General features: G+C 46.5%; 1 protein-coding gene across 12 annotated transcripts in view; it reads left to right on the top strand.

Annotated features, from left to right (window-relative positions):
* The window catches only part of LOC116842387, a 70,298-nt gene that overhangs the window by 14,384 nt on the left and 39,977 nt on the right, over positions 1-15,937 (top strand). For all 12 annotated transcript variants that reach the window (XR_004377720.1, XR_004377721.1, XM_032811534.1 and 9 more), the window contains exons 4-5: positions 1,446-1,962; positions 3,757-6,558. Coding sequence is in view for 10 of the 12 variants with exons in the window: in XM_032811534.1 (XP_032667425.1) it covers positions 1,446-1,962; positions 3,757-6,558 (3,319 nt within the window). In the remaining 2 variants the exon portion in view is untranslated. The remainder of the gene's footprint in view (positions 1-1,445; positions 1,963-3,756; positions 6,559-15,937) is intronic.

Below are 15,937 nucleotides of genomic sequence, written 5' to 3'. Positions count from 1 at the left end.
AAAATTCGCCAAACTAGCCTCTGGAGTCGCGAAGAATTGCGAGATCATGGACTGAGGGAAAAATTATCTTAAAATCAACAAATATTTTTTTGATGGGTGCCATTAACATATTTACTTAAATCTAAATTCTCTTTATTTAAATCAAATATTGTTTACCTGATTTAAGTAAACAATATTTGATTTAAATAAGGAGAATTTTGATTTAAATAAATATGTTAATGGCACTCATCAAATAAATATTTGTTGATTTGAAAGTAATTTTTCCCTCAATGTGGACTCGTGTGGAAAGACCCGCAAAGCGCAATGGATCTTCATCCACGTGCTCTTTACACACGCGCCTTCAAGTACGTAACCATTGTAACAGTCAGCTGCACGTGGTTGCAGCGTTGCAGGCGCGTGTACTTTCTCTTTTTATATAACGGACGCCTCGGCGCGTGAGGATCGTAGCTCGGAGGCGTAGCCGAGAGAGCGTTCGCGAAACGCAGATGAAGTCTACGATAAAGTCATAAATAGACGAGTAGGGCGGGTACACGGCGTTTTGCTCCAGATATATGCAACTCTAAATCTATCTTGTTCAACTCCAAAATAACGAACATTTCCTCCTTCATTTCGCTTCCTCTAACATCCACATCGCTGTTCTTATCGACGCAGTTCGCGACCCACACGCAAACATATCTCACTTCAAATGTTCCTAATACATTTATAATGCAATTCCAGATCGTAAAGCTCGTAACTTGTTCTCGTAAGACTCGTAAGAACTTATGAATAGACAATTGATACGTAAGCTATGACTTGTATGTTACTAAGCTTACTTGTATGTTTGCTTAGAATTGCAGCATTAGTATTTTTAATATTTATATATATGCGCCTTAAATGTGTTTTCCTTCATTTTTAACCGTGCTTTCGTCAGACAGAGTAAGAGATATGAAATCATCCACGATACAGGAACTTTGACGAGCGCGTCTTCGTGCACGTGCGCAAATATGATGGCTGAATCGACGGTAATCAATGTACGACGGTCGATCACGCGCGTGATGCGCGACGGTCACGAAGTCGACGAGCGGCTAAACGCCGCTTCCGGTTGAATGAACCGCGGCTTCCTGACGGAAGCTCGACGGGGCGAAAGTGACGACCGTGATTGGGACGCTCGAGTGACTTCCGCGACTCGATTTTACGAAGTGGGTCGTTAAACAGCCAGGCTGCTCTCCCTCTCTTTATCTGTCTCTCTCTCTCTCTCTCTTTCTGTCTATCCTCATAAAACTCGCGGAATTAAAAACAAGCAACATCACCGCGTGCTCCGGATTCCGTAAAGTAGGTTTAGGCCACGCGCTCGCGCTCGTCTCGCTTTTACTCTCTCGAGTTCTCCTCGCGTTCCTCTCGTCGTCATTATCATCATCTTTGTCGTCGTTGTTATCCTGACCGCGTATCGTTGACGTTCCCGAAAGATGAACGACTGGATGGCAGCGGCAGTGAGTGCAACTCGGTAGTGCCTAAGAAGCGACGTCGTCGGGATCACCACGGCACTGATCACCAGCAGCACCAGCATCAGGTGACCTATGATGAGTTCCCGGCATCGCCGAGGTCCTCCAGGTCCACCGCTTCCTCCAGATCGAGCTCGCTGCTGCAGTTCGAGTCGTTGGAGAGAACTTGCGCCACCTTGTCACCGTCCAGCTACAGCTTCGATTCGTTGGAATACTCCAACAGGTCGAACGCCTCTCATCCAGAGAACGACTCACCTGACAGCCTGGAACAAGACTACGACAGGCTGCTGCCGAACGGTTTCACCAGCAGCCTGTCGGGTCATTTTCCCAGGATCAGACCTTATCGCAGCTTCGAGAGCCTCGACACGTGTCAGAAGGATGAGACCTTCGGTCAAGCCAATATGTCGAATGGTTTCGCGCCTTTGTACCTGAAGAGGGGTGCCGATCTGTCGAATATCGGCAGGAACAATCAGCGTCCAAGGTAGGCTCGTCTTTCCCGTATTCTCATCTTGTTACATTGCACAATTATTTCTTCTATATACATATGCTTCTATAATGTTCAAAACATTATTTTGTAATATGTTATTTTACGAAAAACAAATTAGATGGGTATCGGGAAATAAATATTTAACTCTTAAAGGACGGGATTATATGGTACCATTTTCTTTTTTCGTAAACTATCAATCGAATCGAATTAAAAACCTCACATAAGATTTTCGGAGTCGCTGACCAAGGATCTGACATCAGAATTTCCAAATTCAAAATAGTAGATTCAACATTTCGAATTTTTATACTTTTAAGTCAATCTATTCAAAAAGGAGGTCATACAAATTTTGGAAGTTGCTGATCACAAATTTAAGATCAGAATTACAAAAATCAAAATTGCAGATTCAATTTGGCAGCTGAACTCAATGATTTTTATATGCAATAATTTTGTAATGCTGATCTTAGATTCGTGATTAGTGACTTCAAAAATCTACACATTTTAGTGTAAATTGTTTGGATAATACTGAAAACCATTATTTTAAACTGTCATATCGAATCCGCCATTTTTAGTTTTACAATTCTGACTTTTGATTCGTGATCAGCAATTCCAAAAATTTATTTAATTTTTGTGTACATTGGCTTAAAAATCAAGAAATTTGCAATGTTGAATCCGTTATTTTGGGTTTTGAGATTCTGACCTCGGATTCGTAATTAGCGAGGAATACGATTCCTGTATACGAATTTTAAGAAAATATTACAGAAAAAAATGTCCCTATCGTTTAGGAGTTAAAAAATACTTTAAGTTTAAAAATGTTTTAAATTATCTTTTCAAATGAGAGGAGCATAGACGAAATAATACCATTCGTTCTTTATTTAAAAACACACAACTCTCATATGCGCGTCTGTGCAAACGCACATTGAGGATGTGATTCACTTTTGTATACGTGCGCGATCGTCTTTTCGAAACATTCGCAGCACCTGCGTTGCAATCCTCTCGCGGAAGCCACAGGCAGCTTTTGTTTGTTATTCTTGGCACGCGCACACGCGTCATTTAACACCCGCCTATTTTTACGCGCCTTATTAGAATATGCACACGACCATTGTAATGACGAATTATTTTCCGAATTAGCAGTCTGTGGGGACTAACGGTAAGTGCATCGCTACGTGTTTCTCGCTTCCGTTAGAAATACCTTATCTGCTTTCCTTCGGTGATCAACCGGTGCTGTTTTCTGTTATTTTCACCGTTTCCCTCCTATAACGAAATATAGCTTGACATTCCCTTGGTGTTGACCCGAATGCCTAAAGATGATTTACTTTTCACACACTAGTGCGATTTCCGCAAAAGTTCCCGTCATTTCCGAGATAATCGTGCAAACAACGAATTCCTTTCTCGCAACAAGTCATTCGTTGGTACACATAGCAGAGTAGTCACCAGCGTTTTTGTTTTCATTTCGAACTCCCCGTCTCGATTTGAAAGAGTTAAACAATGTATTTGCGTTCGCGCAAAGAAGCCGGCTGTCGAGCGTCTCTCGGTTCTCTTGGCAAGGCGCGCCGACTGCTTGCCGCGCGACGATCGTTTTACGGCCAAGTTAAACGCAATCGCGACCCTGAGGCGTACCACCTTGACTTTTACCGACGATATTATAATCGTCAGAAGGTTATCGGGACGCGTTGTTGAGTCGCCATCGCTGTTCAACCCCCGCGAATGCGCTTCTTTGGGGCATAAGAAATAAGCAAACTCGTGCACGCACATCCGCGTATCAATATTCTCACCGTCCGTACGAAACAGAGACTTCTGGCACGAGGACGAGTACGAGGACGCCGACGACGACGACGAGGAAGACGACGAGGACGATTTCGAGGTGTACGATTCGAGGGGCGCGCACGAGCCCCGATTAACGAGCGGTTTCGACGACCGTCTGCTGCTGTTCGGTGAATCCGGCAAGTACGCGACGTCCTTGGACTACCGGAACACGATCGACCTGCGGGAAATCGGCGTGGAGACGAAGAGGGACACGCTTTTGGAGCTCAAGTCCGGGCAGAAGACCGCCAGGTTAAATATAGCCGTCGCTGGCGGCGGCTGCGGCGGCGGCGGCGGCGGCGGCGGTGGCGGTGGCGCAGAGCACCATCATCATCACCATCATCATCATCATCATCATCAGCATTCGCAGCAGCAACAGCAGCAGCAGCAGCAGCAGCAGCAGCAGTTCCAACAGCACCAGCACCAACAGTACGACCAGCAAGATCACCATCACCACCACCACCACCACCATCGCCGCCGCCGCCAACAACAGCATCAGTACCAAGGGTGGAGCGACGAGGAGCGCTTTAATTTTAGATTCACGGACAAGTCGCAGAGCGCGCCCAGTCTGCTCGACAGCATCGAGGAGTCAGCACGGCTGAACGGCTGCACGGCTCGTCGCACCTCGAGGACCACCTCCTACGTGTCCACGTCGAGCCTCTTCGAGAATTACACGCGGGTGGCGAGCGTGCCGGTGGATCTGAATCTCTGTGGCCTCGTCGCGTGCGACGAGCGTCGCGACGACGAGATGAATAGCCACGAAATGGCGGAGACCGCGCCCGCCGATCAAGAGAAGAACACCATGAAGAGTCCCGAAGAGGAGGAAGAGGTGAACAGCTCGACGGAGAACGACGACGAGGCACCGGGAGAAGGAGGAAGAGGAGGAACTTCGGGCAAGGTCACGTTGACCAGTTCGGTGAGAACGCAGCCGGCGCAGAGCGCGCTCATGGATGGCGGCGGTGTGGATGATCGTGAAGAGAAGAAGAGCGCCGAGCGCGTCGAAGATCTTAGCGAGCGGCAACCGCGCAAGCAGCCGAAGGCAACGTCGACCGTGAAGACACAGGATCGTGCCAACTGCGTGCTGGACATGGCGATGGTGACAGAGAACGACATCGACGAGGCCATCAAGCAGTTCAAGCGCGAGGTGGAGGAGGCCACAGCCTCCGGAGTGGCGAACGCCGCCATCTTGGCGATGGAGACGATCCAGCGAACGCCATCCGGCCGCGCGAGAAGCCGCCGAGTGAAGAACAACGCCAGCTATGAGCTGGCGCAGCAATTCGAGGTGGACGAGCGGAATTTCCGAGCTCGCGGCAAGGAGAACAGCGGTGAGACGATCCGAGGCGGTTCACCCAGCAGGAAACATGTGTTGAACAACGCCAGTTACGAACTGGCGCAACAGTGTGACTACATCAAAGCGCCGCAGAACAGCAGAGGCGCGTTTCACCGGATGGACGCTTGCGATGAGCTAGAGGAGGCGTCCTCGTCCGGACGCTCTTCCGCGCTGAGGATCGCCGACGTGATGCGTCAGATGGGCTCTGGCTCGAACATCAGCGAGGATTCGTACTACAGACCCGCGGAGAATTACAGCAGCGCGTCCTCCAGGACGGTCAACGAGCAGGACGACTCGTTCTTTGGTCAGATAAAAAAAAACTCGGATCCATTTTCGGCCTGTGGCGATGTTAGCGCGCGTCCGCGCCTAGTAGACGACGAGGTAGATTACCCCTGCTTGGAAACCAAACCCATAGGAGCGTCCTATTTGGAGGGAGTCGTCCTACGAGAGAGGATCGAGACGGAGATACCGCGGCTGGAGAAGAGTGTCCTTGAAAATTCCGCGCTGATATCCGCGCACGAGGAGCCTTGCCCTGTGAACCCCCGCGGAGGAGAGCTCGGAGGCGCGAGAGAGGAGAATCTGATCGGTGAGTTTTACCCGGAGCGAGTGGAGCGGCTACCTCGTCGGCAAGAACACGAGAGCGACGATCCTGGACAGCGGGAGGAGTCACGGAACGCGTCTAGCGACTCCGAGGAGGAGCGTTCCCCGAGTCCTGGTTCGAGCGGTCGAGGCGCCGGCGAACGTCTGTGGAGGGTCGTGATCGAGAAACAAGCGACTAGGCAGCAGGAGGTAGAGGAGCACCAGCAAGAGAAGGGAGCGCGGGACGGGGCGGAGGTGGTGGAAAAGAAGGAAGAGGAGGTGGAGAAGGAGGGACACAGTGTCCACGGTGTTGGCTCGTCCCCACCCGGCGGCCAAACGAGAGTCGGCGAACGTAGTGGGAAGCCGACGGTGGCCGTGGCAGTTGATACGAATCATCGTGGTGATCGCGACAAACGTCACGAGGAGCGCGCGTCGAGCAACGAGGACGCGGTCGTAATCGCGAAACGGCCGTTCGTCGTTGCCACCCCGAAGACGAAGAAGGAGCACAAGTACGAGGCCACCGTTTCATCCTCGTCTTCACTGTCGTTGCCGTTGTCGACGTCCTCATCCGGCGCAATGAAGAGCGAGGAGAGGAAGAAGGGTGGCCTGGGTGGTTTTCTGCAGAGATTCTCCCGACTGAGATTCAGCGGCAGGACGAAGGTGCCGCGCTCGGAAGCGCAGAAGAAAGTAGCCGAGCCGACCTCGAGAACGCACGAAGAGCAGCAGTCGACGACCGCGACGACCAAGAAGAAGGAGCCGGACTACATCATCATACCGTTGCATCCGCCCGAAGAGGAGAGGAGACGCCAGGAGGTTGCCACTCTCGAGGAAGCCGCTAGGAGGAACAATGTGGACATTCAGAGAAGCGCCTCCAGTGTCAGGTGAGTCGCATGCAAAACATTCAACGGATCTCCGTGTGTGTTCTGAGCTGAGGTGCTCGGCAGCAACAAGTTGTCGGAGCGCGTCATGCAGAAGCGTATAAATAGAGAGGTCTTAAGTAGCTCGCGAAGCTGCTTGTCAAACCTTCAACGACGTTCTCGTTCTTCGGTATGCGCGATGCAGTAATGGCACACCGCGATTTATTTCGATTAATCAAACAACATTTTTAAGAACACTGACTCTGACTTCTCCTTTCTCTCTCGTTGTTTACGCGTCGCGTGACGTCCTTGTACACCTTCGATACCAGCAACTGTCAGTGTTGTGTGTTTACTATTTATTACCCTTGCGTCTAACTCTTTTCCAAGCACCTTATTAACGCTAACGTTATAATACGCAAACATGAAATCGCCGTTGCCATTATCGCCTCGCGCTCCTTACGTCTACATCAGTTGATGTATTGGAAGATCGATATTCGACTAATTGAATAAACCGAGGCGAAATTCAAATGAGCAAAATCAGACTAAGCGAAAATTGAATTCTAACTTTTAATCAGAGAAAACTCGGAGAAAAAGTATCTTAGACATAAAGAATGTTTATTCTATAAGTATTAATAATAACATGTTACTTATACTGATATATAATATATTATTCAAATAAGGAAATATTCATTTTCTTAAAACCTCAGTTTTTCGTGAAAGCAATTATTTATTCTACTAAAAAAAGAACTTAGATTAAATAAATACGTTATTTATTAATAACCTGCCGAATAAATATTTTTTTTTAGATATTTTTTCCTCCACAATATACGGATTTTATTGTCGCGAAATATTTTCTTCGCTTCTCTTCGGCAACACACGTCTGTCACTGCGAGCTAGCAAGCTACACAGAACTCCAATAATGCCTTTCATTTCCTACACATCTTTGCAATTCAGTCACACAGTGAGGAAAAGATACTTACGGGATTTCTTTGAATATAAAGTTTATTTCTGTCAAATAAGCTTATTTTTGCGAAACTGTTATCTCACAAATTAACTTCTATTTTTTCTCAGTGCATTAAATGCAACAGTAATAATGCATATATGCACTCACCGTGCATATTACCGTTGCATCTGGCTGGGTCGCTGATTCTTCTCGAAATTAACAGTCATGATACAAAAATATGTGGATAGGAATGTGTGCGAGCCAAGATACTCCAGCCGGAAATGGAAGATATTACTCGAGTCCTATGTACTCAGTTGTAAAACGATGTTCTTTTCAGCTGCACTGCTGCACTGGTGCAATAAGTTAAAGTGAGATAAAATATATTTGTCACACTCTAACTTATTGCACCAGAGCGGCAATGCAGCTGAAAAGAACAGACCTAGAGTTTCACACATTTTTCTGGTGAAGTTGCAGTACTTCAAGTGGTCACAGTGGCGAGCCATTGCTGACGAATTTGCGCAGTAATCGATCAACAATAAAACATGTAGCCAATCATTGCGCGAATAGTGGTCAATAGTGGCTCGCAATTATGGCAACCTGGAGCGCTGCAGCTTTATTGGAAAAAAGTGTGAGGACCATTTTGCAACTGACAAGGGAACATCGCGAACCCGAACTCTTTGATTTTGATACACTTTTGTGTGTATGTAGAGTAAATCAACACATGAATAACGGTATATTCCATTTGTACTCTATCGCTATTTAAAAATATGATTTACACTCTCAAAGTAAAAAGGACGATTCCACTTTTTCGTGTATTAGTCTTAAATTAAAGGAGATAGAAAAAAGTTTTTCGAATAAAAGTTTAAGTGCTGAAGTCACTTAAGTGAGTTAAGTGCTGTAATTATTGACATAAGCATAAATAAAAAAATTTTTTATAGATATTTTTTTTATTTATGCTTATGCCAATTTATAGCACTTAACTTATCATTAAACTTATAGCACTTAATTTATTATTAAACTTTTATTCGAAAAAATTTTTTCTATCTCCTTCAATTTAAGAGTAATACACGAAAAAGTGGAATCGTCCTTTTTACTTTGAGAGTGTAAATCATATCATTAAATAGCGATAAGACACAAATGGAATATACCGTTCATGTATTGACTCTACATACTCACAAAAGCGTATCACAATGAAAGAGTTCGGGTTCGCAGTGTTCCCTTGTGATTGTACACACAGGGCCTAATAACGTCTTCCGGCTAGTGTTTTGGCTCGCGCGCATTGCACCCACATATTTCTATGTGTTTGAGATAAATCAACAACTGGTACTTCATATTTGATTTCCCACAACGTGCCCTTTGACCGGCACAGGCAGTCGCGCCCTTCTAATGTGTGCTCGATTAGCGCAACTGATTCCTCGCCATGTGTCACCGCCATTATCGTCCCACACCGCACGCCAGCGCGCGATTGCCGTTCGGTTTTGTTTAAATCCACTTTCATTTCGTCCCACACCGAGGCACCGCCTGTCGCAATCGCAGCGTCGACGGCGAAACGTTCGTTTCCTCCCATCGGGGAACGCGCACGGCTGCGCGCGCGTTCGGCCCGCGTCTAATTCCGCTCTAATCAGGCCTCGCGCACCACCGTTAATCGATGTAATTTCGCTCTCGCGCCTGCACCTACGTTGCATACACGTGGTCAACCACACTGCCGCCGTCCGAAGTCGGATCTCCCCAGCTCGTCATTCTCTCCGGTCCACGGAACCGTGCCGTGGGTCGCGCGCCACGCGACGGAACCAGTTCGGTTCTCTTAATTAAATTTCACTCTCGCCCCGCGCCACGTCATTCCCGCGTAATGCGACCCAATTGCATTTTATAACCCGTCCAAACCGCCCTCCTCGTGCCTGCTGCCCGACTAAAAAACCTCGCTCTTCCGACAGTCTTCCGACAGTCACGCCGCGCGCCGACCCACTTTACAAATTTGCGCGCGGAAAATTAAAAGGACACGTCCGCAGCGTCGACGTCGCGCTTGAATATCGAGCGAATATGTGACGCGCGGGACGAGGGGAATTAATTGCGACCGCGATCGTCGGGGATCGCTCGTAATTTCTCGTCGGCGTGTTTTCATTGGCCTGCCGTGCTCGCCGCCAATCAACATTGCTCTTCTGGGAACGTCGTATCTGATGCCTCCCTCTTGCGCCTTTAACAAACATTTGCTTTATCGTATTACATTTCGCCGAAGCGGCGTCTCTCGTTTCGATTCAGCTGCGCCGAAAACGCTTCTTCAGTGAGAATAGAGAGCGGCTTCTGTTTCGCGAGGGAAAAGGAGATAGAGACGGGGAGAGGGAGAGAGAGAGAGAGAGAGAGAGAGAGAGAGAGAGAGAGAGAGAGACTGTTTTCTTTCTGCCGACACGTGACGAATAAATTTGCAATTCCGCAAAAATGCGAAACGCGTTGCTGACGATACACAAACAAACACATACATACACGAGAAACGTAGCGGAGAAATGATTTATTTATTTAGATTAATAATTCTTCGAAGCGCCCGACAGAGATCGCGTGATTCCACATTTTCTTGGTTTGAAACTGTTTTTTTTTTTCAAATTTCTCGCGCTCTCTCGTAATGCAGGCTACTTCGTTGAAGGATTATCTCATTTGTAACAGCGGAGGATTTTTGGCGGCTGCGTATCTCGGTTTGTCTTTGCGAGACGTTAAACAGAACGTAATCGATATCCCACGCCTGTTCGCGTTTAGGAGCAATGAATCATCGCAAGCTGCGGGATGTAATTTAGGAAGCCGCCATTCGAGCTTTCGCAAGTGGCTGGAGTTCGCGGGCTGAACTCATTTCGGAAGGATGCGGTATAATTGAACTTAGTTATGCAACGGTATGCAAAATAGCGAGTGAGGCCCTGTACTCCAGAAAATATATCATTCACCGGCGACTTTTAAGAAACTAACGTGTCCTTTTTGCGCGTATAGCATCTCTCTCTCTCTCTCTCTCTCTCTCTAAATTTCTTCGAGTAAAATTCCACTTGGAAAAAGATGGTAGTTGAGTTGTTCAAATTCGAGTAAACTTTTACTTACTATAGATTATATTCTTGCGCTCTAAATCGTCGAGTCAATATTTTCATTCAAAGCTAAGGAGTGAATCCGATGTATTCTGGTTTCCACTGGAGCGAATTCATTCTAATTAAAGGAAACGTTTGTTCGCGTGGATTAAGAATCCACTCTGCAGTTTGAATGATACGCTTACTCTTGCAATCTCAAGTAGCACAATATAGTGAGAACAAGAAACGATTAATCTTCTTAAAATCATAGTTATTTTCGGCTGTCCAATTTCTGTCTTGTTCTCACAAAAGATACCAATAGTAATATACGCACATATAAGGTAATTATCATTAACTCCAAAGCAGTGTATAAAGCAAGAGAGAATAGAAAAATTTACTGTAGAACTTAATAGTCGAGAAACAAATCAACATTCTGTAATTGGCTTTTTTCATTGCATATATATTATGTATATTCTAGGAACTGGAATGTATCAAGATTACAAAAAATTTGCTATGTTTTTTAGCGAAATTATGTTCGTTAACAGGATGGACTTTACTCACTAGTTTATTCCTGCGCTACTAGTAAAAACAAAGAATCATGATATTTCCTTCATGTTATTACTTATTATAAAAATGGCTTCTCTGACTATAATCATTCCCCTGTGCGGTTACAGTCTCAAATATATATCAGGCACCTGTATATTCACAGTATATTTTCACTGCGTTCAAGCGAATTTTCACACGTTTTGAGTGAGATTTCACTCCGAGGAATTTAGAGAGTACTCTTGTACCTTTTCTCCGTTCGACTTCTCGCGCGTCGTGTACTAATTACGAGAAACTCGGAAGCCGAGATTACTTTTCGGATGACAAGCCTTTTCCAACATCGTTCTTTAGACGAGAGGTCGAGTGTGTCTCCTGCGAGCCGGGCTAACCGACATCTCGACTTGGCGCGGCGCGAGCTGGAGACTCGCTCGTTCGCCCGCTGGTGCGTGCATGCCATAGTTAAATATACACCTTGCACACATGTAGGTGTGCGGCTGGCAGGGAGTCGCCTTATTAATCGTATTCCATTCCGGTTCGAGAGTCCGGAAGTCGCGTTCTCTCGACAAGGCGGCTCGACGTCGCGTTTGCGGCGGTGATCGCGGAGATTCCCGGCGACGGCGATGGGACCTTTTGCTCTCCTTCGTCGTCGCGAAGGCGAAAGGCCCGCGACGACGATGACGGTGTCCCCTCGAGGCGTTCGCCAGCCCGCCCTTATCCGCGCTTTTTTACGACCCGTTTCTGCCTTTCTATCTCGCCGCCTTGTAAAAACGGTAACAAACGCGCCCATTTAGTCGCCTCTACGACTAACGACGGCGCAATTAAGCTCGCTCGCGACTCCCGTGCTCATTCCGGGACTTATTCCAGTCGCATCGTCGTCCGGACTGGTTGTCGCGTCGCTCTCGCGCAAGTTGAATTCCCCCCGTTAAACATTTTCTCCTTTCCTTCTTTCTTTTTGTGTTTTCAATATCAGCATCGTCACATTTCATCTTCAATATTAATCCTTACGGTACGGCTTTTTGGGTGACTCTCTCTTGCAGTCTTCGAATTAGAATTCTTCATATACATAAAAAATAGACTAGTAAAAAATAGACTAGTAAAAAACGTGACATCCCCGTCGCGCTATAGTGGCTTTCTGGATTGTACACGGAAAAAGAAAGTTTGATTGGATTAACCGGATGTCTGATGAAATACACATGAACGAACCAGAAATTCCCCGGTTGAATTTATCAGAATTGTATTCACATTAACAACCTGCTTGAGCAGAACGTGCAACTGTTCTCAATTTGGACAGTTTTAGCACAATATCAGCTATTTATTCACTTCTGTTTTTATTCAATGCCGAACCTTTTTCTGTATTGAAAGTTGTGAAAGAACATAAATTCATTTATTTCGGAAGAAATCATACAGAAATATCTGATATAATAGAGCAGAATTAAAATATTAAGCAAAATCTCTATTATTATTTGCATAAATCTCAAAGTATATTATTAGTAAAAAATTAAAACTTTGTATGACTTGAATATATTATTTTTAAAATACTTCCAATTGTACTAATATAATTATAATTATTATTTTCATTTATTTATTACCATAATTTATATTCCAATTGTACTAATATAATTATAATTATTATTTTCATTTATTTATTACCATAATTTATAATTATTATTTTTTATTTATCTTTATACTTTCTCTTTTTTCTACTAATTTGCATGGAAAATGTGGATAATAATGATAATAATAATAAGAGAAAGAAGAAAAACTGTATTTGTATTACACAAAATTGTTACGACGCCACAATATATATACATATATGTATATATACAGTGGCTTCCCGTATCGTAAGGGTTAATTAGGTGTCGACGCACACGTCGACGAGATATCTCGCGTACGCGTTTTCAGGGTCTCGAAAAGCGGCGTTGTTTTTACGAGCGGTCGTATACTAATTTTAGAGAACCGCCCGATGATTCCCCATCGTGGGTTGCGCTTATAAACATGATCTCACGCTACGTGGCGATAATAAAACCGTGCGCTCTCGCAGCGTTCACATGCGTGCGTGCGTGCATGCGCGCGCGCGCGCGCGCTCGAGGTTTCCGCATCGTAATTCCATTTGCGCCGCGCAACTCTCCTACAACTTTACAACTGCGTCTTTCTTTCTCCCTCTCCCTCCGCCTCGCGCGCCGCGGGACTCGATAGCAATTAGGCTGTTCCGACTGCCGCGCTTTAGAGTACGCGAAAAGCGCGCCGCGGAATAAAGAATGACGGGGCAATGAAGCATTCGGTAGAAAAGTTGGTCGCTAATTACTCGAGCGGCCGAGAGGAAGTCTCAATTACCGCGCACGTGCACCGCGCCAGTTAGTTGGCTAACCGAATCGCCCCGCGACCGAATCGCGCCGCCGAGCGGATAATTCGGCCGCGCGAGCTCTCAGTGTTGATTGTTCCGCAATCGCGTAAACACTCGCGGTCAGCGCGAACGAGGGGTCATCGGCTGTAACAGATTACAAACCGTCATTTCTGACGTTCGTTTGTGAACCTAACGAGGCCTCTCTGGAATAGTGGCTGGTCTGTGTGCGTGCGTATCCGGCTGCTTATCGGTGCCTCCTCGCGACGGACTAGAAAGTGTCTCATTAATGACTGTCCTCCTCGCCGGCGTGTATAGATGCGCCTCTATCGATATCGTCGCGTTATTCGACCCCGCTCCTCGGAAATTCAATAAAGCGCCCACTGTTCGCCGCGATATACGGCGCACTCCCTTTCGCGAGTCGAAAACAGGAGTCGGTGCAGTCCAATTTGGCCCGCGATTGATATCTCGCGAGTAACATCTGCTGATTTACCGTACGACGAGTATGTGTGGCCTTCAATTGGTATCTCGGCGAGAACGTGAACACTGCGGGAACGTGTCCGTAGTTAATGCATTAAAGGTCATTAATTATTTCACAACCGTTTCTAATTTGAGAGATCGGTCTGTTTATATCCCCTCTACTGTGGTAAGAACGGACGATTCTCTCGTCTCACTGAAATTACAGTCATTGTCTGCATGAATCGTACGTTTTGTTGTTTCAGTACAGAAGCAATTTTAGCAATGAGATTATACATGTAAGGTTATTGTCAGCATCATTATTATTAATAGCGTTATCATCACTGCGGTCATTATTAACACAACAATATGGCGTTTAATGTTCTCTTCAAATTCCACTCGAAAAGCAGAGTGACAGCTGAGTCACTGAGGATTCGAGTCATTTTTCACTTCTGTAAAATGAATTCTCCGCTCTGAATCGTTCAGAGAATATTTTCACTCGAAACTGAAGAGCGAAGCCGATGTATTCCAACGTCAGTGGAACATACTCATTCCAATTGATTGAGACATTCGCTCACATGGAGTCAGACTTCACAGCTCGAATCTTGTGCGAAACATTCACTCCTGTGGTTTCCAGAGTGGCAGTATCTTCACTATCGCTTCACATGTTTTGACTTTCGAGATTTCACTCGAAGAATTTTAGAGAGTATAGAAATGAGTCTTTCTTGCCTGTACAAGCTGTCCCAGACTCTCCTCCGCAATTTTTGTGGAAACGTAGAACAGATTGAGGTGAACACAACAGTTTGGGATATTCGCAATAAATCTCGAGATTATTTAGAGTTTAGTTGAATTCTGATATATGTGACATTTATCTGTAGTCGCGTGATTCAATTGAAGAGTTCTTGTCTGACACTAAGTTCAAATCAGAATTTCTCACTTGAAACGTATTTCAAATAATAACTATTGATACGGACCTCAATGTAGAGATCTCACATTGGTATCGGGATTGCTTCTTAACGTAGACATAATTGGTCATTAGAATGCTGAGAAATACAAGTGATGGTATTCAATAGAAAACAGTGCTCTGTGTATAAACGGAACACTGGTCGTCGATGAGTTAGCGGGTGCTATCGCGGTTTCGTCGCGACGATCGCCGAACTGCGTCGGCTTCGTCGATAAGACTTTGAGATTAGACGTCAAACCTTTTGACGTTGATAACGTTAGTAACGTCGGACGGCCGAGCGAAGGCAAAAAGGGTTGATACTCCCAGTCAAGCGCGGACGGACGGGAAGAGAACTCGTCGTCCAGCTGGTAGCTGGCGCTCTATCGAAAACCGATAACGTCGCGGCAGCGTTATAAAACGCTACCTCAACGCCAATTTCCAATTGTCTCATCAACAACAGCGTCGTTGCGGAATAAAAACTGCCTCGTGCTTCCGTTCGGTGGCTGCGCCATTCCGCCGCACTGCCCCGACTACGCTATACAAAAGCGACAAAATAGACGCCCTTATAAGCTTTACGTAACGACGCTCACTTTCCCCGCCCGTTTAGCGAAGCAATTACCCCATATACGCCGCGCGACCACGTTGAATCGCCAGAGGGAGAAAACAAAGAGGAAAACAAAGAGGAGAGCGGAGGAAAAAGGAAAGAAAATAAACCGGCGGACAACCAGCGTCTCTCCTTTCACGTCGAGCGCGAAACCGAAGAGCGCGACTACACGCGTCGCTCGCGTGTCGGCTGAGACTCGCGGCAGCCTAATTGCGAGTTAATTAACGCGACTCTGCGAGTCTGCCCGGCAGGGTCAGCCTTGCGAAACCGCCGATGCAACGTCGATATCCAATTAACCCGCGCAACCGTCGTCGTGGCGCGTCGCGACGACGCACAGTGCCACCCGCGACGGAGGTCAGTCGCGTTCGCCTACGAAGCTCGCGCTCACTAGTCTTCCGCTCCTCCTCGGGAGCGCTCCGGGGAGAACATGTCCTGGCTGTGGCGCGGTGCGCACCACGATCGGCCGTTCGTATCAGCGTGGCTCTCCCGCCGCGAGGTTGCCCGTCCAACCCTCGCACCACCCCCCCCCCCC

Source organism: Odontomachus brunneus, unplaced genomic scaffold, assembly GCF_010583005.1.
Source record: "Odontomachus brunneus isolate Ranch 3 - 2012 unplaced genomic scaffold, Obru_v1 Obru_scaffold_025, whole genome shotgun sequence".
Classification (NCBI taxonomy): Eukaryota; Metazoa; Arthropoda; class Insecta; order Hymenoptera; family Formicidae; genus Odontomachus; species Odontomachus brunneus.
Note: the sequence above shows the minus strand (reverse complement) of the source record. Positions and strands in the feature narration are given on the sequence as shown.